The sequence below is a fragment of the Artibeus jamaicensis genome, unplaced genomic scaffold (assembly GCF_021234435.1).
Source record: "Artibeus jamaicensis isolate MK-2021 breed Jamaican fruit bat unplaced genomic scaffold, CSHL_Jam_final scaffold_847, whole genome shotgun sequence".
In the NCBI taxonomy this organism is placed as follows: domain Eukaryota; kingdom Metazoa; phylum Chordata; class Mammalia; order Chiroptera; family Phyllostomidae; genus Artibeus; species Artibeus jamaicensis.
In genome coordinates, this window is record NW_026522057.1 from 3,146,803 (window position 1) to 3,174,782 (window position 27,980).

The following is a 27,980-nucleotide window of genomic DNA, read 5'->3' on the forward strand; positions in this document are numbered from 1 at the left end:
CCCTCACCCCTCCTCCAACACACACACACTACTAGCGCCAGCCAGTGGCTGGGGTCCTATAAACCGTAGAGGTAGCCTTGTGGAGCGTGGAAGCTGCGGATCCCGGGAGTCAGAAGAGTCTCACTCGCAGTCGGACTTCGGGGACCTGAGCCGCCCGCCCGCGCACCGGTTGAAGCCAGAACCTCCGGCGCAGAGAGCACGGTCATGGATCCCAGCAGCAAGGTAAATAGCAGAGCTGGGGAACTCCGGCGGCCCGGCCGCGCTGTTCGCCCGCGCGGGCGGCACGCGTCTCTGAGTGTCTGTGTGCGCCGGCCTAGAGCGCAGGAGTCGGGGGACACAGGGGTGGCATAGGGGTGGCACGGGCTCGCGATCTGGCGGGTGCGAACGCGACACGAGCGGAGTTGGCGCCAGCTCCGAGCGTCTGGCTTCCGGGGCCCAGGCAACCAGGGCCGGTCTCTCACCGTCTCCAGCGCGCGGACTCCTCCGGGGTTCATCCATTGGTTGAGGCGGCCGAGCCCCCGGCCCGGCGGGGCCCGGCCCCAGCTGCGAGCGGAGGAGGCGGGACCCTCAGCCAGCCACGCATCGCCGCTCCCCTTTCCGGGGCGCCGAGCCACGCGCGGCCGCGTGCTTGCGTTTAATGCGGAGAGTACTTTATTAAAGCCGGGAATCCAATCCCAGGGTGCCTTCCTGGTCCTTTCCAGGTGCAGACGAAAAGAAAACGGCCTGTGTGGCCCTACTTTTCCGGTGGCGCAGGCCTCAAAGCTTTTGCCAAGTTCGGGGGTGATGTGCTCAGAGGTGGCACGTTTCCCTCTGGGCCGGGGCTTGTGACAGAGCACCACAGGGGCCGCCGCGAGCCCTAAGAGAGTGGGGATCGGGAAGGAACCTGGAGTGGAACCGGAGGAGGGGGACTAGCGACCAGAGACTTCGTACTCTGAATAGATGACGACTCTTCTCTGGGGGCAAATAACTGCCCAAGTAGGATTTTTTTTTTTCAATCTGTACAGGGGGGAAAAAATTGTCCTGCAGGGAATCTAGTCTTTCCCAGACTATGTATCGAGCCCCTCCTGTGTGCAAAACATTGTTTCCTTCCATCTTCCCCCTTGTATAGAGTATTTTCAAGTCACTTGTTGTTGGTGTTTTTTTCTTTGAAACGCGCCCGCTGATCCTCTTAAACGTTCCCATCTCCCTGGCTGAGAAGGCACAGGGATGCCCGTTTTTTTCCCCTGGAACGCTGGGGTAGGACCGAGCTCTGCCCTGCCCTTCCTATGGGCTGTGGGGTTGTGCGGGGGTGGCGGGCGGGGGCCTAACCAAGGTCTTGGCTGAGCAGAGGGGTGGCTGACATTGAGGCCGAGCTATACCCTCAGATGGAAAAGGCTCCTTCATACTCGCTGGATCCTGACTACTTGCCTGCCTCACGCCGCCCGGGGGAACACATTCCCTAACAGTCATGGGTTAGCCATTATGCTGGCATATAACAAAATAAAAAACCGAATGAGAAGTGCTGGGGGTGAGGACTTGAGACTCCCATGGCCAAATACTTGCTGCGTTATCTCAGTGCTCTGGCAGGCCATGCACCCGCTCTGGGCCTCAGTTTCTCCCTGTGTGAGACGGAGATACTGTTTTATTTCCTCAAGGGTAAGAACCACCTGTTCAGGATGTGATACGGGACCTGGGTATTTGTTGAGTGGGTAAGTGAACAATCTGCGTGGAGATAGAATATTCTTACAGCTTCCTAGGCTCTTGGCTGAAATGCTTTTCAGTATCACTGCTAGTTCGTGGGCCTGGAGCTCAGATAAGGGAAGAAACGTTCCTAAAATCTCACAGCTGGTAAGTCTCGTGAGTGGCTGAGATAGATTTGAACCCAGCCCAGTCAGGAAGGACTTCCACAGTCCCTTTTTTTTATCATAGCCTTTTCTTTCTTTCTTTTCAAAAAGATTTTACTTGTTTTTAGAGAGAGGGGAAGGGAGAGAGAAAGAGAGGGAGAGAAACATCCACGGTTGCCCCTCACCTGCTCCCAACCAGGGGATCCGGCCAGCAGCCCAGGCATGTGCCCCAACCAGAGACCCCCTGGTTCGCACCCACCCCACGGAGCCACACCCGTCAAGGCCTTTCTTGAAGCTGGGGCTGCTAGAGGAGTTTGCCCAAATTCAAGGTCTGCCCTTGTACCAGCCAGTTCTAAATGCTGTTGCTGGTGGGGGGTTTTCATGCAATAACCTCTCAGTTTTTGACCGTATGCCCCATCAATCAGTCATTTTGGAGCACCCCCTTTCAAGTGGCTTATCTCTATATTTATAAATTCATGTACCTGCACTTGTTGTTATACTAGTAGATTTTATGCCTACACAAAAGAAATTTCGAAAAACGAACAGTTGTTACAGTGAAAAGTTTATTTTTGTTTTTTGCTAATCCTTCTATAGATCATCGCACATACTGTCTGGAATAAGCCCCTCCCTGTTGGAGACTGCTGTGCTGATCAGGAAGCACAGCCTTTGTGCAGTATGTTGCTCTAGATCTGGAGAGATTGTATTACTTGCTCAAGGTCTTAAGACCAGGTGTGTCAGGCTGAAGTTCCTCCTACTGTGTTCCTCTTCATCTCCGAGGAACTGAGTGAGAATTGACTCACGTGCCTTGCGTGTGTGTTCTGTGTGCTCCTCTGTAGCTACAGAGGAGCTCACCGTGGTGAGTTTCACTGAGCAGGAAGAGGAGAGGGACAGGGGTTTGCTCACGCTCCCTCCCGGGCAGTGGGTAAAAATGACCACCGCTCCAGGACCTCTCATCTGGCCCTTCGTGAAGGGCTCCCAGCTGCTGGAGCCCCAGGGCCTCTGCCGCTTCTGCCCTCCCGACAAAGAAGGAATCAGAAATCCCTCAGGGTCCCTTGGCCCCTCAGCGGTGCAAAGAACGTAGGCTTCTGAGGTCCCGCAGATGTTTTGCATTCCTGCTTAGCTCAGTTACCTTAGCTGCCGATGATGTCATTTTCATCATTTGAGTGTCTGTAAGAATTCAGAAAAAGATATGTGCCCCCGTAGACATTCCATAAATCTTCCTTGCCTCTTCGGGCTCCCATGATGCATTGCTGTTACTTGAGCCTCAGGTGACCCAGTACTTGGGCTCTGTCCAGAAGTCTGGCATTCTGGTAGTGGGAGCTTCGGGGAGCCCCAGTGTGCGTGGGCCGCGAGCAGCGCTTGATCGAGGGAACCATTACAGCTCCAGTTCTTCTTCATCAGGGTCTTGCCAGGTTGTTGCTTTACAGCGGTAGCTCGTGGGTGAGCGAGGGATGGATCGACTGATGTGGCTGCCCTGCCTCCCTTGGGAGGGAGCCGCGAGTCACGGTTCAATGAAAAACGACTTTCCCAAGGTCAAACGACTTTCCCAAGGTCACACACTGACCACCAGTCTTTCTAGGATGACACGGGGGGAATAGAGCAGAGCCGGAGCAGGAAGGGATTTCCAATCCACGGCCCAGCCCCTCGATGAGAAAACCGAGGCCAGACGAGCAAAGACACGTGTTCAAGATAAGGCGGTCCCCAAATAGTTGCCATGTTCTCCAGTGGAGAAAAAGGTGCTTTCTTCTCCAGACCCCTGTCCTCTGTGCCCCCTTCCCCCAAAGCAGCAGGGATTCCCAGGGTTCTAGGACGTTTCCAAGCTCTTTCTGGTGCAGTAGGCATCTCAGAGTTGGATCAGGCATGACCTGGCAACTGAAACCCTTCTGTGAATAGAAACAAAACATGTCCTCACAAAACTATGACCTTGAGAAAGTGGCTTGTCTCAGAGCCTTGGTTTCTTCCTATAAAATGGAGGTTTGCTACCCTGTGGTGATGTGGTGAGATGGGCCAGGGGCCCTAAATAGCCTCCAGGGTGGTGGCTATTTTAAGTGCAGAGACCCTTTGTACGGCCAGTTTGGGCGTGCAAGCGGTGTAAACATCTCCATGATGATCCTCGTGGGGCTGAGCCATTCAGGGAGTCCACCCTATGTGCCCCAGAGCTGGGTCAGCCCCAAATCCCCCGTAATCAGCTTGTAACTTCAGGGAGCTCAGCTCTGCCCAGTGCCTCCCGGTCACAGGGTGTCGGGGCCTAGAGCTCTGCTCTGGCTCGGAGGGTACAGGCATCCAGTTCCTCCCTCCCCCAGGCTGGCAGAGCTGGGGACGCCTGGAACAAAGGGGAGAGTGTATGAGGCATTGGCTTAGGACCCGCAACCTTCTCCCTCCTCCTTGTCACTCCTGGGCAAAGAGGTGATAAAGTCACTCCATTTGGTAACCAGCATCCCCGGGATAGTAGAAGGCTCCTTGGTTGGACTTATGGGCTCTGAGAGGCTGTGTCCAGGCCTGTAGGCCCAGGCCTGGCCACCAAAACAAACCTCCATTGTTACCTCCCTCCGTGGGAGGGGTGGAGTGGAGCCTGCGGCTCTGCCATCCAGCCACCCGGGCCAGGGAAGCTGCAGCTAATGCAAGAATGCCGGGGGTTTTACAGTAACTGAGCAGGGCTCCCAGGCCTTGAACTTGGGCAGAATGAGGACAGTAGCCGTCTTCTCCAGGACCACCACCTTTCTGGCTTTTGCCTACCGAGGGTCTTGGCACCCTGGAAGTAAGGGGAAGGAGAGCTTTTGCCAGATCCCAACTTAAGGAGCCTTTGGCTACTGAGGTCTCTGCTAGACAGGATGACCCCCCACACCATCTAGCCCAGAGCTGTGTCCCCCACCTTGGCATTTGGGAGTGAGGAGAAAGGGCACCATCAGAAACAACCCTTCCATTCCGCCTCAGGCCAGCCGCACCTCCTATGGGAACTTATTTCCTCAGCTGTGGTAGGAATAATGGTACAAAACTCTCAGATCAGGTTGTGGGGGGGGGGTTGTTTGTTTGTTTGTTTGTTTAATTATAGAAGTGATGGAGCCAGCCTGGTGGAGAAGTATGCAAAGTAAAAGAGTAGCTGTCTTCTCCCAGGTGCAGGGGTTCGGTGTTTACCCTGCCAGACCTTGCTTTGCACACGCGCACCTATGTGCCTATGAGTGGGATTTCTGTGCAATCGGGTCACACTTCCTACTGAGTTCCCTGCAGCCCTGCGTGGTCCATCCTGTTCACTCACGTCCCCTTGGAGGTGAATACTTGCAGCGTTACTCTCTGCGAGTACAAGTACCTACCATACAAGTTCATTATCCCCCTGCCCGCCACTCAAAATGTACGTTGTGCACATGGTTTTGTACCTTGCTTTTTTCTCTGAACAGTGTACCCTGAGGCTCTTTTCAGATCGGGTGCACGCAGATGTGTTGCATTCTTTCCAGCTGCCTGGTATTCCATTGCAGGCGTGATGACAAACTAGCACCCCCATCCCTGTCTTCATACCACCCGCCACCAGATGCATTTTAGGTATTTATTTTCTGTGCCCGCCCTCAACTAAAATATCAGGTTCAACAGGAATGCAGGAATTTAGTTTCTGTTGCTGAGTCCCCATCGACTAGAATTAGAGCATTCCAGCATTATCTTTCTTTGGTAATCGAATTTATTTTTCTTAGAAAACCTCTCTTATGGAGAACTGGAGGTGTTAGAGGAAGGGGCTTTTTCCAGGGGGAAGCTGGGACTTACCAGGACACTCGTTTGCCGAGAGTGTCTGGGACCTTTGCGTACATTCCCGTGGTTTTATAAATTCACTTCTCCGGGGTTGAATTGGTGCCCGTCTCACCACCGAGAGGGCACCTCCTCCGGGCCTCCTCTCCTCCAGCTGCCCAGGTCCTGACCCAGGGCCCACACACACGGCGCCGAGAGCAGCCGCCTGCGCTGAACATCCCGTCTTAGAAGGAACACCTTTTTGTTTACTTTGAATGATTGGGTTTTGCCTGGAAGGCTCTGAAACTCCTGCGCTGTCTGTGTGCTGGGTTTGCACAGAGTAGTTCAGGGGACCTGGAGCTTAAAGCAGAGACTGGTAAACGTTTCCTGTAAAGAGCCAAATAGTGAACATCGTCAGCTTCGTGAGCCCTGCTGTCCCCGTCGGCCACAGGCCCTGGGCTCCGTCACCACAGCACGAGAGCAGCCGTAAACAACGTATGAACCGAGGGCCGTGGCTGTGTTCAACCAGACTATACTAGTGCTCACTGAAATTTGAAGGTTACATAATTTGTAAAGGATTTTATTTATTTTCAGAGCAAGGGGGAAGGAAGGAGAAAGTGAGGAAGAAAGACATCAAGTCGGCTGCCTTTCCCACGCCCTGAACCGGGGACCCGGCTTGCAACCTGTCAGGCATGTGCCCTGACAGGGAATCGAACCAGCGATCTTTCAGTTCACAGGCCCACGGGCTGGGACTCAATCTGCTGAGGGACACCAGCCAGAGCTGAATTTAATATACAGTTTTTAAAAGATTTCATTTATTTATTTTTAGAGAAAGGGGATGAGAGGGAGAAAGAAAGAGAAATATCAATGTGTGGTTTCCTCTCATGCGCTCCCCACCCAGCCTGCAACCCAGGCATGTGCCCTGACTGGGAATCAAACTGGCAACCCTTTGGTTAGCAGGCTGGTGCGTGATCCACTGAGCCACACCAGCTAGGGCTGAATTTAATATTTTTATTTAATACAAAATATTAGTCTTTGCTTTTCAGCTAGTTAAAAAAACTGTAAAACCCATTCTTAACGGGCAGGCTGGATTTGGTCCACGGGCCATAGTGTGCCCACCGCGGCTTAGAGCAAAATCCACCCAAGTGGCCAGAAGCTTGGGCCTGGGCTGACCTGGCACAGACTGGGCAAGGTCCTGAGTTGCTGGAAGGGAACTTGATGTACACAGAAAGCACCAGGTAGAAACCTTGTTTCTTTCAGGGACCAGTACCCGGAAGCCAAGGAGGGAGGACATGAACAGAAAGGGCACAGAGTTTGGCATCCTAAACCCCAAACTTGAAATTTCACAGAAGCCGAGGGACTTGCCGGCTGGTACCCACTTTTCTTCTCTGAGCCTCCCATTTTTTAATCTGTGAAAGTGGGAGCAGTCTCTTCTGGGAGTGTGTTCCTAATAGTAATACTTAAATCGGGATACGTAAGAAGCACCTGGCATGGTGCCTAGCCCCTTGCAGGTGCTGCAGGTGCTGCTGGTGCTGCTAAATTCGGCAGCTCCCTCCTCTCTGCTTTAAAGATTGATGAGGCCCCTCCTCCTAAACACACAGGCGTGCGTGCACACATGCGCACACGCACACACACACACAGATTGAGGAGTCCCTTCTGCCTCCAGGGCCACCGGGGAGTGCAGGGAGGCTCAGCCAGGCAAAAGTCCTGACATCACTGGAAGGAGTGAAGGAAATGCTTTCAAGGGGAGCAAATGGCCGAGGTCCTCTGAGGGTCAGGCGCCAGAAGGAGAACCCATTCCTCTTTCTTTTTGAAAGATAAGGTCAGAGAGCGGAACAGAGAGGGTAAAACACGCCAGTATAGGAATCCAAAGGGCTTCAGTCCCAGCACTGGCTTTTGTTTGCGGAGGTGCCGGGGGCCCCCACCTCTGGCCTTCCAGCTCCCATCTATCACAGCAGGGTGTTAAAGCAATTCTGCAATTTCTTGGGCTTCTTTTTCAGTGCCCAGAATTCTGTTCCGCATGAAATCTTAGAAATGTACACAAAATAAATAAAAAGGGAGCTATCAGGGATCTGATAAGCCCCTGCCCTACCCCCTCCCCTCTCTCGTTAGAACCGGGGGCCAAGCAGTTACAAAGGCCCTGTCTCATGCTCAGGTGCACTGGGGAAGCCATGTGGGCAGCAGGGATGGGAGCCACTTCTGGACCCAACTCCCACAGGGAATGTCCTGCCTCCGAATGGCAGTAGCCACATGCCCTCCCTCTGCCCATTTTGACCAAGGGCCTGCTAAAGGCCGAGGCCAGGGCTGAAGGCTGTGCGGAGCAAGGGCATGTGGCAAGTCGAAAGGCTCCGGTGCTGGCAGTGCTGCGTGGCCAGGGCCACCATCACCCCGGTGTGTGGGAGGAGAGGTCCCGGAAGCTGGCACCTCGTCACTGGCCTCCTGGAGAAGGGAGAGCTCTCAGTGAGGCTCTGCACCCCCGGCATTAGGTGGTGATGGGGGGTGGGGGGCATGAGGTCGTTTTCTGTGTTGGGCCCTGAGCCTGGGCATTTGTGGAACCGAGGGGCCTGTGGCCCTCTGGGAGAGTCAGGGTTTCAACTATTTGGGGCTCTTTCCTCTCCAGCCCTGTGGGTAGGGGTGGGGGGTTACTGCTTCCCTGCCTCCGCCTCTCAGAGCTGAGGCTCCAGTACTCACCAGAGGACTGATAAACGGCCAAGTTAAAGACTGTTAGGATGACTGCCATTCTGGCAGAACAGGTACACGCGGAGCCAGTTTTGCCGAAAAGCAGAAGTCGGAAGTGGTGGGTCTCCTTTTACAAAGGTTGTGTGTTGCGTCCTGCCCTGGCCACTCTAGACCCCATGCTGAAGGAGTCCCCGTCTGGTGGGTGAGCCATCCGTGACTAGGGCCCTCACCAGGGGGTCCCTCACCGAGCATGGGTCCCTGAGCATGTTAGGTCCTGAGGCAGCAGCCTGCCTGGGTGATGGTGGCTATAACTCGGGATGTGGGTAGGCAGGTTTTCCAAAGCAGTTTGACCATGACCTGCCAAATGGCAAAGTCCAGCATCCCGCAGAAGGGGTTGTTCTTGGTCCTAGCAGCCCCTACTGCCAGAGGCTGCACTGCTCCTCGGGGTCCCAAGGGTGATGTCAGAGGCCCAGAGGGACCCCCCAGAACATCATAGTGAGTGAAAACGGGACCCGTAGTAATAAACGGCATCACTTCCTCCTCAGAGCCCCTGCTCCTGCTGCCGGGGCACAGTTTTCCCAGAGCACAGATCATCTGTGTTTTTGGTCACTTACATTTTCGTTTAAAGTGCTTCATTCTGGGTAATACGAAACCACAGGGCTTGTAAACAATTTTGTTTTATAACAGGTAATATATTCGCGTGATTCAAAACTCAAACACGTGCAAAGGGTGTGCAGGGAAGCCTCCCTTCGGCCCCGCCCCTGCCACCCGGCTCCCTCGAAGTACCTTTCTCCTGTGGTCTTTCAGAAGCGTCGGTATCTGTGCAGTGGCACCTTGGCGCTTGCCATGAATTTGTTCAGAAGCGTGGCCAGCAAGTGACAATCGTACCAGCATTTTCTCTTCCTGGGGCAGCATCATGACTCGTACAGGTTCTAGCAAATGTGACAAGTGATGAGCAAGCACCGAGCGCTGAAACACTTTTTTTCTCATCAAAGTGCGACGAGTGTGTGCGACGAGTGTGTGCGACGAGTTCCGAGGCCGAGATGGGAGGCGCCGTCGAGTTCCCACCCCGCCGCCATCCCCTAGCCTTTTGTACTTATTTTTCACACAGACGGCAGCGCACAACACCCACTGCTCCGAGGCTCCCTTTTTTTACTTAATACATTTTGGTGCATGCGTGTCCGAAGTCAATACGTAAAGAACTTTCTTCTTCTATTGCGTTGAATGGTTACGCCATAGTTTATTAAATCATAAGTTTGCATTGCTCGTTCTACATCTGTTCTGTTGTGTACTGGAAAAACATCTCTTCCCCACCGTTTTTGTCACCCTCCGGACAGCCACTGGGCAGCCCCAGGCGGACGCCTGTGACTCACGGGGGAGAATGCTGTCTCGCGGCGGGTAGCCCCACCCCCTGCCGGTGCTCCGTGCCTCTCCACATCCTCTTACTAATCTCGGAGGGGAGCCCAGGAATTGGGCTTGGCCAGGGGTCTGTCAAGTGCTCACCACCCACCCGGAACTGACAGCTGCAGGCCCCCTAGGGAGCTGCGAGAAGGGGGACCCTGGGGCACCGGGCCTACTGTGCAGGTGGGCTGTGGGGAGGGGGTCGGGCCTGGCTGGGAAGGACAGGATTTGAAGGGAGTGCAGCCCACTGTGAAGAAAGCCCCAGCCTCTAGAATGACCAGGTGTGGCCAGGAAAGGGCCCGGCGCTCACCTGGCGAAGAGCAGCCTCTGAGCTTGTGCACTCGAGCTGGCCGAAGCCTGCTTCCTCTTTCTCAGCCTGTGTTGTGAAAACCTTGGCTTTCTCAATCGTTGGTCTGACGGCTTCTAGAGAATGAAACGACTGTACTAGGAACGTGTCTGGTAAACAACTAAGCCCAGGGCCGTCCGTGAGGATCTGGGAGTCAGGGCTGCTTCTGGGGTCCGGGGGGGGGGGGGCGGGAAGCTGAGGCCCATAGCAGGTGTGGCTCGGGGTGTGAGCTTTGCAGCCGGGTGCGGTGCCCACGGTTGTCCTTTGGTGTCTCCGTCCTCTCACGGCCGGTCAAGGGCTTGCCTAGCATCACATTTCTTGGCTTCTTAATTTTAAGAATGAAGCGAGGCACCTCGTCACCCAGGGCCCCCCACCTGCCTGCTGCTGTCGGGCCCTCAGCTTCCAGGGGACAGAAATCCACCATCCTTTTCCCTTCCTGGCCCTTTGCCCATTGAGCACACCTTGGCCCCACACTCTTACTTGCCACATATCACTTTTCCAAAGCACATTCCTGGCGGGCATGTCATCTGTGTCCAAGCAACCCTGCGCACAGGGGGCAGGCACCAGGTGGGGAGTCCGGGGACCCCAAGCTCCAGCCTGGCCCTCTGCAGACCCCTGAGTGAGCTGGACCTCTTTCTGCCTCATCTCTGCCTCATGGGGCTCAGTTTCCGGCCCTGTGAGTAGAGCTGAGCGAAGGGGAGGGCAGGACCACATGTCCAAGGCCGATCAGCATGAAACAGTTACCACTTTGCAGACCAGCGAGCAGAGCGCCTGGGCCTAGTGGGGAAGACTCACTTGGCCTGCGGGCAGGTGGGCAGGAATCAGAAGCCAGAAACTTTGGGTCCAAATCCAGGGCATTCCTCCATCTATGCCGCTTCTCCCGTGTAATTTGCGTCCCGCCCCACCCTGCATAGGGGCACTGGTTCCTGGGCCTCCTGATCAGAGTGTGGTGCCACATGGACTCCAGGCCTGGCCCCGCCAGGGGAGTGAGACCCCAGAAAATGCCAAGGCCTGTTCGTCTCTAGCCAAGACCTAGCTGCAGAGAGAGAGAAAGAAAAGACCCCAGGAATGAGTCTGGCCAGCCAAGTGTCTAGAAGTTAGCAGGGCTGATTGGGGCACCCGAAGTCAAAAAGTGGTCAGGTTTCCTGGGAGAAAGGCCGCTATAGTGCCGGGAGTCAGGCAAGGTAACCTGAACGGGGAACCTGCCAGCCCAGGCCCTGCTCTGTAGTAACCTCAGCCCAGGTCTGCCTGTAACAGTGTGTTTTTTTTCTCTTTGCAGAAGGTAACGGGCCGCCTCATGCTGGCCGTGGGAGGGGCAGTGCTTGGCTCCCTGCAGTTTGGCTACAACACTGGAGTTATCAATGCCCCTCAGAAGGTGAGTGCTACCCTTTCCTTGACCTATCAACACTCGCCCCTCCTCCTAGGTGTCAGTCATTTACTTGTATCAGCTCATCATCTGCTTCAGTAGCAATTTTCTGGCCCTGAACAGATCAGAGATTCTTGTGATTGGCCTTAACATTTCGGGGCTGCAGCCCCGGCTAGGCAGCTCAGTTGGTTGGACCATCGTTTTATGCACCAAAAGGCTGTAGGTTCGATCCCTGGTCGGGGCGCCTATGGGAGGCAGCCAATTGATGTTTCTCACATCAATGTTTCTGTCTTTTTCTACCTCTTTCTCTCTCTCTCTTTCTACATATCCTCGGATGAGAAATGTTTTTTTTTAAAAAGCTTTGAGCTACAGCATTGTACAAGTTCAGGGCCCATAGAAACATGGGATCTTAATAGGTCACCTTGAGCAACCTCCCACACAACACAGACATCTGTAACAGTCAAAACGGTCGCTGGTGTAATTAATGATGCTGCATTTACGCGGCACCCCAGGGCTACAGAGGGCTCTCGTGGTGTTTCTCTCCCTTGCTGCTCACCTGCAGCCCCTGCGGTGGGCAGGCAGTGTCCACCATGCCCGTCCTGCAGGCGGAGGGAACAGAGAGAAGAAACCTGCTTGGGATCGCCCAGCTAATCAGGGATGGAGCTGGTATCCAGCACCAGTCTGCCTTGCAGCCCTCCCAGCCAGGGGTTCCCTGAGCCTGTGCTCACCCCCATCCACTCACAGCACGTTCCCTACAAGGCATCTTGGCCTAGGTTAAAACTGTCTCCTCTCCCTGGAGGCCCTGTGCCAACCACAACAAAAATGGCCTCTTGCCCTAGGGAACCAGGGTAAAGGTCTGTGCTTGTTACTTCTCCCCACGTCGCATCCCAGATCTGTCCTCACTTGTTCACTTGAATGTCAAGACTAGGAGGGGCCCTGCTGATCCCCTGCAGCCCGGCCCACTGGCTTTAGGGAAGAGAGGGGAGGAAGGGAGGCAGGGAAGGAAATGGTACTGAGTCCCTCCTCTATCCACACCAAGCCTTTTGCATATGTTTCTGAGGTTGGGTGGTGATTTCCATTTTATGGACCTGGAACCTGAGGCCCTGAGCAGACGAGGGGGGTGAAATGATCCGTGGGCTCAAGGTCACATGGCTAGTGAACAGGGGAGTCAGAAGCCAAGCTCCTGTTGACGCAACCTCTTCCTGACCAACCTCATACTGGTTTAAAATGCTGTGCCTTCTCAGGGATGATGAAACCCGTGCACAGCCCTCCCGTCGAGACCACACTCCTCGTCCAGAGTAGAAGCTCCCAGAGAATGGGAGGCTCCGAGGCCTGCTGGGGGGAGCTGGGCAGTGCTGGGAGTCAGAACTGGGCCTGCTCCAAACAGGCGGAGGGTGACTGTCGGAGCTTCGCCCAGTGCTCAGGGGCAGGTCACCAGGAAGGCCCGGCCTGCTGAGTCATGCTCAGCTGTAAGGGACGTGGCGGGACTTTTCCAGGCTTGTCTGAAATGGCGACTGTGGCCCCATGCTTGGAACAGCCCCAAGCCCTGCTTTGCTAAATGCTCTTGCCAAGGTGTGTGCCTCAGAGCTGGCTGCGCTTGGGAGTCCGGCAGACAGAAAGTCCGCACCATTGCAGAGGGAGGCCGAGGGCACTTTAGGGTCCCCCGGGCCCCTCCCAGATTCTGATCTAGGTGGTCTGGGCTTCTCTTTGGGCATCAATTTTTTTTTAAAGATTTTATTTATTTTTAGAGAGAGGGCAAGGGAGGGAGAAATAAAGGGAGGTAAACATCCATGTGTGAGGGGATACATCAATTGGTTACCTCTTGCACGCTCCCTACTGGAGACCTGGCTGACAACCCAGGCATGTGCTCTGACTGGGAATCGAACCTGCAACCTTTCAGTGTGTAGGCCGGCACTCAGTCCACCAAGCCACACCAGCCAGGGCAGGCATTGAATTTTTAAAGCTCTCCGACTGATTCTAACATGCAGCCCAATTTGAGAACTGCTGGATTAAGAGATGTCCTGACTGTGATCACATAGTGAGTTACTGACAGAACTCTGACTCTTACGATCAGGATACAAAGGTGTTTCCAGAAACAGAACAGGTTGGGATGAGCAGGAGGCCGGGGTTGGGGGGTGGATAAAGTGCCCAGAGGAGAGAGGGTCTGGTGTGTGACTTGGGTGAATGGGAGGAGAGAGAAAGTTGGGAGGGCCCTGGGTAAGCCAGAGCCAGACAGCAAGGGCCTTGCAGGTCAGTTTCATCTATTAAATATCCAGTCACTGGCAGGGCACGGGCCAGTCAGAATGGACATGCGGGCACCGCCGTCTAAAGGTGAGCTAGGGAGTCTGGGCTCCAGAATGAGGACAGTGGGGACCCATTGAAGAGAACAGATAATGATCAGATTTGCCGGGAGTGGGTTGGGTCCCCGAGCAGTGGGACTAGAGACAGGGAAACTGGTGACAAAGCTGCTGCTCCTGCCAAAGGGGTAGAAACGCAAACACTGAACAGGAAGGATGAGCAGGATTTGGTCACCAGACCAGTGTGAGGACAAGAGAGTAGGTTTAAAAATTGTGTCCGGGTCCTGGCCTGGAGGAGGAGCGGGTGTAGGAGGCGCTGAGAGGCCCGCTGAGAGGCCCGCTGAGCGGCAGGAGCTGAGGTGCGGTGTGATGCCGCCGGACATGTGCAGGAAGCACTGGGACTGTTTCTTAGGTGCGTGGTCAGCTGCAGAAAAGCTTTGAACTGGCCACTGGTATCCCAGTAGCAGGACAGGAAAATGTTCTAGAGAGACTGGAATAAGGAGAGAAGGGTCAAGCCTCATTGATAGAGAGGAGGGTCCTCGGCAGGAGGAGAGCTGGCACCTCCCAGCCAGGAGATGAGAACCTCACTGGACAGAGGAAGAATAGAAGCACCAGACGGCAAGGGTGTTTGGTTTGTTCGCACAGTGCCGTACCTCATAAGAGGCACTGGGGAAGCAGTGAGTGGAGAAATGGAGGAGGAATGCCGTCCGGGGCCCCGGACAAATCAGCTCCATGTTTCTGAATGTGAAAGGCCCGGTGGAGACCCCGATGTGGCGAAGGCCGACTGGGGGGAGCCGTGCGAGTAGAAACCTCGCTGCAGCGGGTTGAGGAGGGGAAGCAGGAAGGAGTCCAGACGGCTCAGCCTGGAGAGTTGGTGGGGGTGGGGGGTGGGGAGCAAAGAGGGCTGGCTGCCAGGCTAAGACTTTTTTAATGTAAAGACTTCATTTTTAAACATGTCGGGAACCAGCAGAGGAGGAGAGGGTGAGGACGAGTGTGGAGGGTTCCTCCAGGAGGAAGATGGTGGAGCAGAGGCAAAGGGTTACATCGGGCTGGAGGGACTCAGCTCCTCGGAAGCTGAGGATGTGGACAAGCCCAGAATGACGTTGTCCCGTTCTTGGGCCCTCCCATCTAATCAGAAATAGGTGGAGGGTGACAGCTTCTGTGGAAGACAGGCTGGGCAGCTGGCCAGGGCATCTAGAAAGCCAGGTGGGCCGGCTGCACACGGGCCCAGCTGAGCCTGTGAACAGTGCATTTGTGGGCACCTGTCCAAACGTCACTTTGGAAACCAGTGTCTGGGGACCGAAGCCAGAGACCCGAGTGACTGGAGTTGATAACACACACCGTGAAGTCTAGTGGCGTTTCCTGGGGCATGCACTCAGGCACTCCATCTGTTTACTCTTGTACTTTACGAACATTTCTCACTACCCCGACCGTCATCCATCGAACCAGGAGCAGATTAGAAGGGACACATTTAACGTGTGAAGGGGGAGAGAGGACAACCTGAGACTGAGAAGTCAAAGTGCGGCTCAGAGCTGCCTGGGCACAGGGGTTCCGTGCTTCCGACCTCATTCGGCACATTCACTCAGCGAGTTCATTCAACGAGGGCTGTGCCAGGCGGTGTCCGAAGCACTGGGAGGGACATCCTGGTCCTCTGGCAGCCACCTAACGCAGGGTCTCTGCTGGGCCCGGTTCCTGCGCTCTAAGGACTCAGCCACCCAGAGGGGTGGGAAGACTCTTCTGGAAAAGCCAGAGGAGTCTTTAATTAATGGAGCACTTCAAGGTGCTATGGGAGCAAAGAGGAAGGAATGGCTGCTGCGGGGTGGGGGGGTGGGAGAGACAGGAAGGCTTTCTGCTGGGACTTGGCAGCCGCTCTAGACCTTAAAGGGTGAGTCAGCCCCATGAGGAAGGACAGCAGGTGTCCTGGGCAACGGGAACAGCTTGTGCAGAGATGCGGTTGCATGAAGTGAGCCACTAACGCGGGATTGCCAGCCGCCCTCACAGATCCTGCCGCTGCCCCGGTCTGTTTGGAAGTCCTAGGGAACCGCGCTGGCCTGCTTTCCAGAAGACACCGGGCTCCACCAGCAGGAGGGGTGCCAGTTCTGGTCTTAATTACCAGCAGCTTGGTCTCCTCCATAAAACAGGCCCCACAGGGCTTCCTCCTGGAAGTGGTTAATTAATCATAATATCATCTTAAATGCTTACAAAAGCAACTCCCCATAAATTATCTCCTCACAGAAGCTTCACAAGGTCGGTGGGGCTGAGATTACGAAGGAGGAAACCGAGGCTAGGTGAGTTCACCTGGACAGGGGAGAGAGGCTCAGCCTGAGGTGGTCTCTAGGCCTCACGCCTCCTGGCCCACCCGCCCGCTGCACCACATTGTGAGTGATGGCAACATCCACGGGACTCCTCCCAGCCAGGCCTCCGGTCTCCCTGGAGGAGAGGGGGAGGAGGTGGTGGTGAGCCCAGCCACAGAAAGCAAGTAAATGAACAAGGGCATCACCCTGGGTGGAGAGAACTACCTCTCCCCTTTGTGTAAGGCTGAGTTGCCAACAGAAATAACTAAAGACTGTTTAGAAATCATGAGTTCCTGGCCAAGGGACAGCATCAGGCGTATCTGAGAGTGACGGATCCTCAGAAAACACAGTGGAGGCCGGCCCTCTTTGTTTGACAAAGGAGGAACCTGAGCTGGCGAGCTGGCGAGGTCCGCCTCCGCCTCACCCCGGATGACCAGCTGATGAGTGAAAGTACTGGGGGCAGCACCCACTTCCAGCCACAGCCCTCTGCCTCCTCAAGCTGAGCGCTCTGGGCCGCTTCTCCGTATCTCTTCCTAGAGCCGATGAGTTCTGGCTCCCCTGACCCCTTCCCCCATCTCCACTAAGACAGACCCTGCAGCTTGCTGTGTGTCAGGCATTGTTCTCAGTGCTTTAGAAATCCTAATTCAATTATTCCTTATAATAATCCCATTAGGTAGCACTATAATCCCTGGTTTATGAGGAACGGGGACACAGAGATGTTAAGCAATTAAAACAAGGACACACAGCTAGTAAATGGCAGACCTAGGATTTGAATCCAGGGAGCCCAGCCCCGGTCTGGTCCATGCCCTGGTCCAGCCCTGGTCCATGACCACCGTAGAAGCACTGGCAGTTGCACTGTAGGTAGGCGAGCACCAAAGCACCCTTTCACACACCTGCAAGGGCCACCTGGGCGGGGCCCTCCTGCTCCGACTTCCAGGCCGAGTCAAGCTCGGTCATGTGCAGACATCTCAACAGTTACACAACCTCTTCGCACCAGTCCTGCCGTCACAGTCATCATTCCTTATGCCCCTCAGATTCACAGCTTGGTTATTAGTGACAACTCTTTCTACCCCCAGCCTGTGCTGGGTCTCAGGGACACACGAGTCAGACTGTCCCTGTGTTGAAATTTAGTCTAGCGGGAGTGCATAGTACCTTACAGCAACTTTCTCAGGGCAGTGATGGAAATGTGGGCAGGCCAGTGGGAGCAGGGAAGGGGGGAGGGGGGAGGTGTCTGGCCCCTAGAGCAGGGTTTTCTCAACACTAGGCTTCCGGGGCCAGATAATGCTCTGGGGTTTGGAGTCTGGGTCTGTCCCGTGTCCTGCATCGTAGGGCATCTAGCAGCATCCCTGACCTGTGCCCGCCAGATGCCAGTAAACACTCCGCCAGTGTGACAACCAAAAATGGCTCCGGCCCTGGCTGGTGTAGCTCAGTGGATTGAGCACGGGCCTGTGAAGCAGACGATCACTGTTCAATTCCCAGTCAGGGCACATGCCTGGGTTGCAGGCTAGTGCCCAACAGGGGATGCATGAGAGGCAACCATACATTGATATTTCTCTTCCTCTGCCCTTCCTTTCCCCTCTAAAAGATATAAAATCTTTTAAAAAATGGCTCCGGACATAGCCAGATGCACTCTGGGGGCCGCATTGCCCCTGGGTGAAAACCACTGCAATAGAGAAGGAGGAGTGTTCGTGCATTTTTCTGAAAGATTATTGGCAGCTCACCAGGGAAGAGGCAGGCGAGCCACACAAAGCAAAATGCAGAGGGGTGAGGTGTCCAGGTGGTATGGGGGAGTCGTCTGAGTGGGGCAGACACTTCATCCCCAGGGTGGTGGGGAGCTGAGAAAGGCGAGGAAATAAAGATCCTTCTGTCTGCAGAAGAGACCCTGGAGGCCTGGCCCCAGTGAGGAGGCCACAACCAAGGCCTGGCCTGGGTTTGGAGAGAAGCTAAGTCTGTGGGCTCTTCCTGAGAAGCAGCCTGGGTGGTCCGATCCTCTGCTGTGGGGTTGGAGCCCAGGAGACTCGGGGGGCAGGGTTTTCGGTCCAGCCCCACCTGTAGTACCTCGCTCTGAACTATCAGCTGACCCTGGGGTGTGGCTAAGAGTTGCTGTGGAGATAGGAGCTCTGGGCTGAGGGTGCAGGCAGCCTCAGCTGGGGAGTGGTAGTGGGGAGAAGGTGGGGTAACAGGAAATAGGGGTCAAGTTCAGGCTGAGGGACTAAATTGGACAAGATGGCCCTCTCCTTCTCCTAACTGGAGCTCAAAGCTTGGCTAGCTGTTTAACCCCTTTGTCCCCACAGTAACCTCTGTGAGAGCGAAGAGAGGGTTGAAAGGGAGCTCTGATTCCATCTCAAGATGCTGTAGAAGACCCAGGTCTCCTGGGCTAGAAGAATGTCTGGAGGGAAAGATGGTGAGACGAGCCAGAGGTTCCAGAACACACACCCCTTTTTTGGTCATAGTCTAGGATTCCAGATCAAAGCAGCCAGATCTAGCTGGTGGCCCGTTTTTGTCTGGCCCATGAGCTAAGAGTGTTTTTCATTTACCTTTTTAAGGAGTTGGGGGAAGTAAAAAGGAGAAAAGTAAGCAACAGAGGCCATATGTGGTCTGCAGACCCTAATGTTTTTTATCTAGCCTTTTACATAAAATGTTTATCAATCCCTGCTCTAAAATGTGACTTGTATGCTCGTGGCTGCCAGGGAACTCACTACCTGTAAGGTATGTAATCATGTCCTCTGAACTCCAAGAAGCTGTTCTTTTCTCCAGCTGAAGTGGGTGCCCTGGGGCTCTGTACACCAAGTAGAATGTGACAGAGCTTTCCTTCAGCATAAATTCCTCAGGGTAAGGCTTTTTCTTCCTACAATGTGCAAACAGCAAAACCCTGCCCCTAATGTTCCTCTGAAAGTGGCAGGTTCTCAGAACAGCGGTGAGGCAAGTAACAGCTTATTCTGGTTACTGGGTGGCGTGCTCTGCCTCCTGCCAGGGCCCCACTACACATGATGTCCCGACACAGAGGAAGTGACAGCTTCTTCTGTAGACAGGCAGGCAGACCTGTGGTCCTTCCCCCACAGTTCCCTGGGCAGCAGGAGTGGTGGAGAGGAGGTGATTCCCAAGAAGTCAGACTTGACGCAAGCCTCCCTCTCTGACCCCACGCTCACCCCCAAGAGAACTGCTGGGATGAGAAATAGCTTTTTACTGGAAACCAAGGGATCTCAACTGCCCAGAACTGACCTGCTTCTCTATGCTGTCCCCTCTGGTGTCACCAAGGGGACCACTGCCATCTAGCTGAATGAAAGGACAACTGGACAGAGACCCCTAATGGCCGCCAACTCCTGACAGTCCCCTCTTAGACTGACGGATACTCCCTTTCTCCCCAGAGCACACACTCATACAGACCCTCGGCAGGGTGGGGAGGTTGGGGCAGGGTGGGGAGGTTTGGGACCAGAAGGCACCAGTGAGCCTGTGCCCCATGGGGGAGAAAGCTGCAAAAAGAGGAGTCTGGTTTCAGGAGACGAGAGGAGTCGAGGGCGGAGTCCTGGAGAGACCCAGGGCAGGCGCTGCTGGATTAGAGCAGGACAAATTAGGAGGCAGCATTGCCAGGACCTGGGGACTGTTGGGGTGGAAGGCATGGCGGGATCAAGGGTATCTGCCAGGCTTGTGACGAGCACATGGGAAGGGAGCATGTGACGAAGGGAACGTTTGGCAGGGGCTCTGCCGGGCCCCTCCTCAAATGGCAGCCGGGCCAAGGAGGTTGCCAGGAACCTTGCTGTGGAGATTGGGTATGTGGGGTCCTTTTAGGGGAGCAGCAAGTAGGTTTTTCCCTTAGGAGCACCCAGCCACTGCTGGAATGGATGTGGAGGCCAGTAAGTGGGTGGAAGCAGTGACCCCATGTCGGGTTCTTCTGATTCTCCAGGGGTCCTCCTGCCTTTCCTGGGCTGGGGCCAGCTCTGAGCCCCCCATGGGGCATGGACCCCCCCAGGGGCAAGAGGACACAGAGCTCCCACACCAGCAGCAGGAGTGGAAAGCCGGGCATAGCCTCCTCCCAGAAATTGCAAATGTCAGATCAAGAGGCAGGAATCCACTGCACAGCATCCATGTGGCCAGGAAGTGCTGCTGGGGGGTAGAGAGGAGGAGCCTGGGGCCAAGGTGGGGGGGCCTGGCTGCTCACCCCTCCCAACCCCATGAGGTTGTCTGAACAGCAGAGGAGCTCAGGAGCCACAGAGGAATCAGCCCTGCGCTGAGTCCCTCTGGCTTGCCACATAAGCAGGAGACTTAGGGGGGGGGGGGGGGGCTCCGGTAACATGTCACTTGCACACCTGGTCCTCAGCACCACTAGCCAGCCCCAAGAAGAAGTTTAAAGATCTGAACTGCCAACATAGAAACCTTAGCCTACATCCTTCAGCTCATCTTAGGTTGTAAGCCCTTACTCAGCACTCGCCTATTGCCTTGTTCTTTGCACACAATTCAGACAAGTTCCATTAGCTGACTTCTTGGCAAAAATTTAAGCAATAATGTGGAGAGTTCTGTGGACAAGCATCTGAGTCACAGGAAGGCTCTGAGAACAGGAGAATGCAAAACTTAATTCAAAGCCCTCTGGGGCCACCTCCTCTTCGTGCCCCCTGTACAGGGCCCCAAGGACATTGATGCCCTGCTTATGGGTCTCATTGCTAAGGGCAGCACAGTGAGAGTGACAAGAGGGAGAAAGATTTCCACCCAGGGGACAGGTCAGGAAAGTTTGGGGCCTCAGAGGGGTGAGCATCATTTGTCTGGACAGTGTCCTTATCCAGGACAGCTCGTTCTCGTCAGCCTGGTGAAGGGAGCATCACGCTTCCCATCCAGTCCTCTGGAGCTGGTTTTGTCTCTTGAAGAACACAAGCACTTAGTGCTTGGTTGGTTGGTTGGTTGGTTGGTTGGTTGGTTGGTTGGTTGGAATCTGCCTTCCAGAAGGAGAGCCCAAGGCCCTTTTCTCACCGACTCCTTCCTTCACTCACGAGGCATCCCGGACACCAGCTCTGGGACAGGCCCGGGTGTGAATCCACTGAGGTCCCCGTCCTCTGGGAGGACAGACTCCTGGGTCCTTCTGAACTGGATCTCAAAAGGTTTTAGTGTGGGAAGGCAGGGCGGGCGCCCCAGGCAGAGTTACCTTGGAGGATGGAGAAGAGGGTGCGGGGAGAAGAACTGGTAGATGGAAGGCTGCACTGATGTCTGGCAAGAACCTTGACTTTGAGTTATGGAATGCAGGCTTGGGTAGACTTTGTCAGTGGTCTGACCTTCCCTCGGGTCAGTACTGGAACGTGGCAGGGGTCCCTGGACTCGGCAACGGTGCCAATGTCAGCACTGTGAGGTTGTGTCACCAGTTCCCTGAAACACTATGAAGTAAATATTTTTAATGTCCTTTGAAATGAGATCATTAGCCCTTGAGCACACTGCAGATAGGTTGTAGAGCTGGGATCTGAACTTGGTCTTGCGCAGTACCTAACCCTTGCAGTGCTTGGCTTCCCTGTGACAAATAAGGAGATCACTAGGGCTCACCCTTCCCTCTCCTCACTTCCCCACACCCTCCTTATCCTGACTCCCTGGAGCCCAGCCTCTGTCAGGAGTCCCCAGACCCGGGACAGAAAATGGCAGCAGGGCAGGGAAAAGTTGGTTAGTGGCCCAAAACCCACTGTAACTGTGGGGCCAGGCCCAGCATACTCAGTGGGCATTCCTGCGACTGTAGGCCTGTTTCCCTTTTGGCAGTTGTGCTTACCACCCCTCTTCTGGGAGGGTTAGGGAGGGAGAAGAGCAGGGCCAGCGGAGGGTGTATAAAACATGCATGCTGCCGTGTGCCCTTGAGCTTGCAGCGTGAGTGTGGGGAGGGGTGCTGGGATAGGCACGGGGTTGAGTCTGAGTTGCAGGTGGAGAGGGGTGGAGGGGTGTGCAGGTTGTGACTGGCTGAAGCCGGGAGTGTTCAGATGGTGTGAGCATGAGTGTGTGTATGTATGCACAGGAAGCTGTTTCTGGGCCTGGCCGGTCCCATGCATTGGGTGTATATCTGCCAAGAAAGCCTGTACCTCCTGCCTGTCACATTCCTGGGATCCAGCCAGGACCGCCCCCTGGGGAGAGGCGGGGCTGGCAGGCAGGCTTGTGCTGGGACAGATGGCTTCAATTCGCAGAACTGCTTCCTTGTCCCTAGCCCTTCCTGTATTTTACCAGCTGGGCACCTGGGAGATGGGAGGAGGCCGTACACAGGTCCTTCAGGGTGGGACCGCCAGGCCAGCCTCAGGAGCTGAGCCTGGGAGACAGCGGCAGTGTGAGCGTCAGGAGCATGGCTTGTATGCGGGCTGGTGGGTCTCTCAGGCCCTGAGTGCAGGACAGCGAACCTGCTCTTCCCTTCCTCCCAGGGCCTTGGAATGGCAGAACCTATCTGTCTGGCTGTACTTCCTCCCCGCCAGGGGTTAAAGGAGGACCTGGGGCTTTAGGTACCTTGAAGAGAAAGGGAGCAAGTGAGAACGAGCAATTTCTCTCAACCTCTCTGCTCTGTGCTGGAGTTTCTACCCCTGGTCACTTGCTGTCTTCCCCAGGAAGTCCTGTTGAGCATATAAAACCACACAGGGCACTGGAAACCACTGGGAAGATGTCCTGTTCCTGGGTATTCCCTATGACCAAGTCCCCGGGGAGTCTGGGGGGGAATCAAAGGACCCACCTGACCTGTGACCCCACCCCCAGGCACAACTCAATGCTGAGCCCCACAAAAGGGGGGTACTTGACTCAACATGGAGTGAATGTGAGGCCTGGCCAGGTACCAGGGCAAAACGGCCCCCCTTGAGGGGCAAGTGCCAGAGGGAAAGAACCCCTGGGTCCTGGCCTGGCCTACTAGGCTGCTTCTCCCCCTGCAGGTGATTGAGGAGTTCTACAACCAGACGTGGCTCCACCGCTATGGGGAGAGCATCTTGCCTACCACACTCACCACACTGTGGTCCCTCTCGGTGGCCATCTTCTCCATAGGGGGCATGATCGGCTCCTTCTCTGTGGGCCTTTTTGTAAACCGCTTCGGCCGGTAAGCACAGGGGTCCTGGCCCCACCCAGGGAGTCCCAGATGGGTGTGGAGGTTGGGGAAGATGTCCTGTTCCTGGGTATTCCCTATGACCAAGTCCCTGGGGAGTCTGGGGGGGATCAAAGGACCCACCTGACCTGTGACCCCACCCCCAGGCGCAACTCAATGCTGATGATCAATGTGCTGGCCTTCCTGTCCTCTGTGCTCATGGGCTTCTCAAAACTGGGCAAGTCCTTCGAGATGCTGATCCTGGGCCGCTTCATCATCGGCGTGTACTGCGGCCTGACCACCGGCTTCGTGCCCATGTATGTGGGGGAGGTGTCCCCGACGGCGCTGCGAGGGGCGCTGGGCACCCTGCACCAGCTGGGCATCGTTGTTGGCATCCTCATCGCCCAGGTGAGTGGGGCAGCGTCTGCTCCCCCAATGCAGCCCCACCGCACAGCTTCAGTGGCCCTTGGGGGTGCGAACAGACAGCCCCTGATTGGACCTCTCACTCGGCCTTCCACAGCCCTGCCTCATGGGACACAGCCTAGCACAGGCCCCTGAGAACACACCACCATGCAGCTGTTCCCCTGCGCACTCCGAGGCAGGAGAGCAAGTCCATCCAGGCCGCGCGGCCTTTCTTCTCATGTGGCGCGCAGCCACGGGCGTGCCCCCGGGTTCCTCAGCGCGCTGGGCTCTGATGCCTCTGGGCCTTCACCTCCTCACATACACCATCCTCTCTCCAGAGGGCTTCCCTTTTCCCACCCCTAAAAGCGTCCTATGGCAGAGAGGCAGACCCTATACCCTGTGCCGTTTGTCTTCCCACCAATGCTGGGAAGCAGGTCCTTCTTTCCCCATCTTCCACATGCGGGAACTGAGGTCAGCGAAGTTAAAGCCTCACGGTAGTGCCAGAGCCTCGGAACTGGAGGCCTGTTTTTGAAGCGGCCACGGACATAAGGCCCGCCAAGGCCACTGGGGGCCATGGGGCCAGGATGGGGAGCTCACAGCTGCTTCCGCCCACCCTGCTTCCCCCAGGTGTTCGGCCTTGACTCCATCATGGGCAACGAGGAGCTGTGGCCCCTGCTGCTGAGCATCATCTTCATCCCGGCCATACTCCAGTGCATCCTGCTGCCCTTGTGCCCCGAGAGCCCCCGCTTCCTGCTCATCAACCGCAACGAGGAGAACCGGGCCAAGAGTGGTACGGACAGGGCCCTGCCCTTCTCCCCGCCCCCGGCCCTGGCCTTCTTCCCACTCTGAGCCACCCCCACCTTTCCTCCGGTCCCCCCAGTGCTGAAGAAGCTCCGAGGGATGGCGGATGTGACCCGAGACCTGCAGGAGATGAAGGAGGAGAGTCGGCAGATGATGCGGGAGAAGAAGGTCACCATCCTGGAGCTGTTCCGCTCGCCCACGTACCGCCAGCCCATCCTCATCGCCGTGGTGCTGCAGCTGTCCCAGCAGCTGTCGGGCATCAACGCTGTGAGTGCCCCTCACCCACCCTTTCTGCGGCCCCAGCCAAAACCTGTGGTCAAGTATATGCTGTGAATAGAACCCAAACTTAAAATAGCAGACAAGCCCCTACCAAAGGAGAAGCTGCGCTTCAGAACCAAGCTGCCGCAGCGTCCCCGGCATGCCTTCCTCCCGCTGTGTCCGCGCCCACCGGAACAGAGGCAGGGGAAAGGCCACAGCGCCCTGCCGAGCCCCAGCGACTTCTCTGTCCCGTAGGTTTTCTATTATTCCACAAGCATCTTCGAGAAGGCGGGGGTGCAGCAGCCTGTGTACGCCACCATCGGCGCCGGCATCGTCAACACAGCCTTCACAGTCGTGTCGGTGAGTCTCTGCGTCCTTGCCCACCACCAGTCAACAGCCAGGGACCAGCTTAGGACGTCAGGGCCTCGTGACCGAATGGCCGGCAGCATTTACTGTGAGCCAGGCATGTTTCATATGCTCCCAAAGTGCTATGTTATTTCATCCTCCACGTGTCAAGTTCGTTACTGATATCAAAGTTGACGGCACTGATGCTCAGAGAAGTGTGATGGTTTGCCCAAGGTCATGGTCAGGATGCTCAGCTGTCTGGCTTTCTAGGCCAGGTCCCTTTCCCTCACTGCCTGTGTGGCCGGCCCCCTAGTGGAGCTCCAGGGGGCGGGCCTCTGGGTGGGGGGTCCATAGGGGGCACCAGTGGGGTGTGGAACTGACGTTCTCTCTGCCCACAGCTGTTTGTGGTGGAGCGAGCTGGCCGGCGGACGCTGCACCTCATTGGCCTGGCTGGCATGGCAGCCTGCGCCGTGCTCATGACCATCGCGCTGGCCTTACTGGTGAGCTGCCACACTGCGGGGGTGAGGTGGCGGGGGTGGGCCCCAGAGTGGGCTTCAGATCCCAAAGTGCCTGTTTCAGCCCCAGCCCGGCCATCGGCACCCCAAGGCCAGGGGTGCTGCCCTCCCTGGTTCTGCACCCCCCCAACCACATCCTCCTGCCGTGACCTGGCTCCCCGGTGTGGCGCTTTCTCACCACAGCACCTCGGCCTCAGGGCCCAGATTCCTTCTCCTAAGGAGTTGCTTTGCCCAATACTAATCCTTTCAAACCTTCATCTATAGCCTCAATTCGTCCTTAGAACACCCTAGAAGGTATGGCCCTCCTCACCACACAAGCAGAAACATGCCTGTTCTCACTCAGTTCTCACAGCTCAGTGTAGTTCAGTTAGTAGTTCCATTTCACAGGTGAGGAAACCTAGTCCCCTGAGGTTACTAAGGTAGCACTGACCTCAGGTCTCCTGGCCCCACACACGTGACCTCCGACAACCCTGCCAGCCACCTCACACACGAGAACATTCATGAGGAAAGCGCCAGTACACTAATTTTACAGCTGAGCCAAGCCTTAAAAAGTCCTGTGATTGCCGAGAGGCCCGGCACACAGTAAGTGACGAGTGTCAGATCCGGGATCTGAGCCAAAGCCCCTGACCTCTTCTCTGGCCTCCTCGAGGGGAATGATTATATATAGAACCGCAGGTCTGAGGCCTCTGCTGGGCCGGCCCTGAGCCGAGTGCCTTTCAGGGTTTCTAACTGTTCTTCCACATTCTCCTGCCACAGGCAGACTGGTCTGCAGGAAGAGCCAGAGGGCCACAGGGACCTCATCTCAGCAGCTCCTGCATGCAGACCACATGACCATTCCCGGATGGTAGACCAGAGCCCACAAGCGCCGTGCAGGGCGTAAATCATTTTGTTCTGATGAGAAGACTTAAGAGCGAAGGCAGGGCACCCAAGTTACACTGCAGGTCCAGGATCAGCCCCAGGCCTCCGGTTGTCCAGCCCAGACAGAGCTCTCTGCCCTGCCTGGGCTGCCTCTGCAATCTGTTTTCTCGGACGCTCCAGTCTAACTTTCTCTCTCTCTTGTCCTCAACAGGAACAAGTGCCCCAGATATCCTACCTGAGCCTCGTGGCCATCTTTGGCTTTGTGGCCTTCTTTGAAATTGGCCCTGGCCCCATCCCGTGGTTCATTGTGGCGGAACTCTTCAGCCAGGGTCCTCGCCCAGCTGCCATTGCTGTTGCTGGCTTCTCCAACTGGACCTCAAATTTCATTGTGGGCATGTGCTTCCAGTACGTGGAGGTGAGAGAACCCCCACTGTCTCTACACACACATGTCTCACCTGCCAAGTGCTCTTCCAGCTGTTCCCATTGGAATGAGGCTCAGTAGCCCAGGTCACACAGCTAAGAAGCCTGACCTTAACCCCTGGGTTCTTTCCTGGGTTTTGAATTGTCTCCCGCCTGCTGTGTAATGAATGGGAAACTGTTCCCTGGGGCGTATTCTATACCAGGTGCAGGCAGGCAGACTCTCATCGAATCATGGCAGCACTATGTTGTAAGTGGGTGTTCCTGTTCTCAGGTTAGGGGCATAAGAGCGAAGTAACTTAACCAAGGTCCTACTGCCAGAATGTAAGGTGAGGACTCCAACTAAGTGTGTCTGTATGTCTTTCAGGAACTGTGTGGTCCCTACGTCTTCATCATCTTCACGGTGCTCCTGGTTCTGTTCTTCATCTTCACCTACTTCAAAGTTCCTGAGACCAAAGGCCGGACCTTCGATGAGATTGCTTCTGGTTTCCGGCAGGGAGGAGCCAGCCAAAGTGACAAGACACCCGAGGAGCTGTTCCACCCACTGGGGGCTGATTCCCAAGTGTGAGGCACCCCATCCCACCAGCCCGGCCTGTTCCCAGCAGCCCCAAGGATCTCTCAGCACAGGCAGCTGGACGTTAATTTCCAAATTGACAGATTTCAGAAGAGGTGGGCCTGGGGCTCCTTTCTTCCGCCAGCAATGATGTTCAGGAGAATATGCAGGACTTTAACACCGCCAGGATTTTAACAAAAGCAAGACTGTTGCTCAAACCTATTCAGACAAGCAACAGATTTTATAATTTTTTATTACTGATTTTATTATTATTTTTGTATCAGCCAGTCTCCTGTACCCACACTCCAGGCTTCACCCTGAATGGCTCAGTGCCTGAGGGTGGGGACCAAGTCCTGCCTAGTCATACTTGCCTTCTCCACCAAGCTAACCGTAGGGTTGGACCTATGACCAAGGACACACTAACTGAACTATGAACTACCAGGCTTTTCTACCCCTAGAATGTGGCCACTCACTTCTGTGGTCCTGAATCTCCCCACTCTAGGGGTCAGGCTCCGTTAGGATTTGCCCTTTCCCATCTCTTCCTATGCAACCACTCAAATTAATCTTTCCTTGCCTGAGACCAGTTGAGAGCACTGGAGTGGAGGGAGGAGAGGGAAGGGCCAGACTGGGCTGCCAGGTTCTAGCCTCCTTTGCACTGAAGGCCAGGTGATCACGAGAGGAGGGCCGTGGGAGGCTGAGGACTCACTCCTCAAGAACACATGGATGCTTCTGCCCTGCTGTGTATAGATGGAAGATATTTATATTTTTTTGGTTGTCAATATTAAATACAGACACTAAGTTATAGTATATCTGGACAAACCATCTTGTAAATACACCACCATACTCCCTCTGTACTTACCTAAACAGATATAAATGGCTGGTTTTTAGAAACATGG

The 27,980-nt window shown here is 55.4% G+C and overlaps 1 protein-coding gene across 1 annotated transcript; it reads left to right on the top strand.

Annotated features, from left to right (window-relative positions):
- On the top strand, window positions 1-27,977 carry SLC2A1 (solute carrier family 2 member 1). Its single transcript, XM_037149317.2, has 10 exons — window positions 1-222; window positions 11,243-11,338; window positions 22,790-22,950; window positions 23,103-23,343; window positions 23,965-24,127; window positions 24,218-24,405; window positions 24,652-24,756; window positions 25,140-25,241; window positions 26,326-26,529; window positions 26,899-27,977. Exons 1-10 carry the CDS (start codon window positions 205-207, stop codon window positions 27,097-27,099), a joined length of 1,479 nt encoding a protein of 492 aa, XP_037005212.1. The 5' UTR covers window positions 1-204; the 3' UTR covers window positions 27,100-27,977.
- Window positions 27,978-27,980: the final 3 nt, after the last annotated feature.

What these genes read in the sequence shown, in the direction of transcription:
- SLC2A1 (XM_037149317.2), top strand. An exon ending in AGCTGTCGGGCATCAACGCT is followed by an intron (nt 24,406 to 24,651) that starts GTGAGTGCCCCT and finishes TCTGTCCCGTAG; the next exon opens with GTTTTCTATTATTCCACAAG. An exon ending in CAGCCTTCACAGTCGTGTCG is followed by an intron (nt 24,757 to 25,139) that starts GTGAGTCTCTGC and finishes CTCTGCCCACAG; the next exon opens with CTGTTTGTGGTGGAGCGAGC.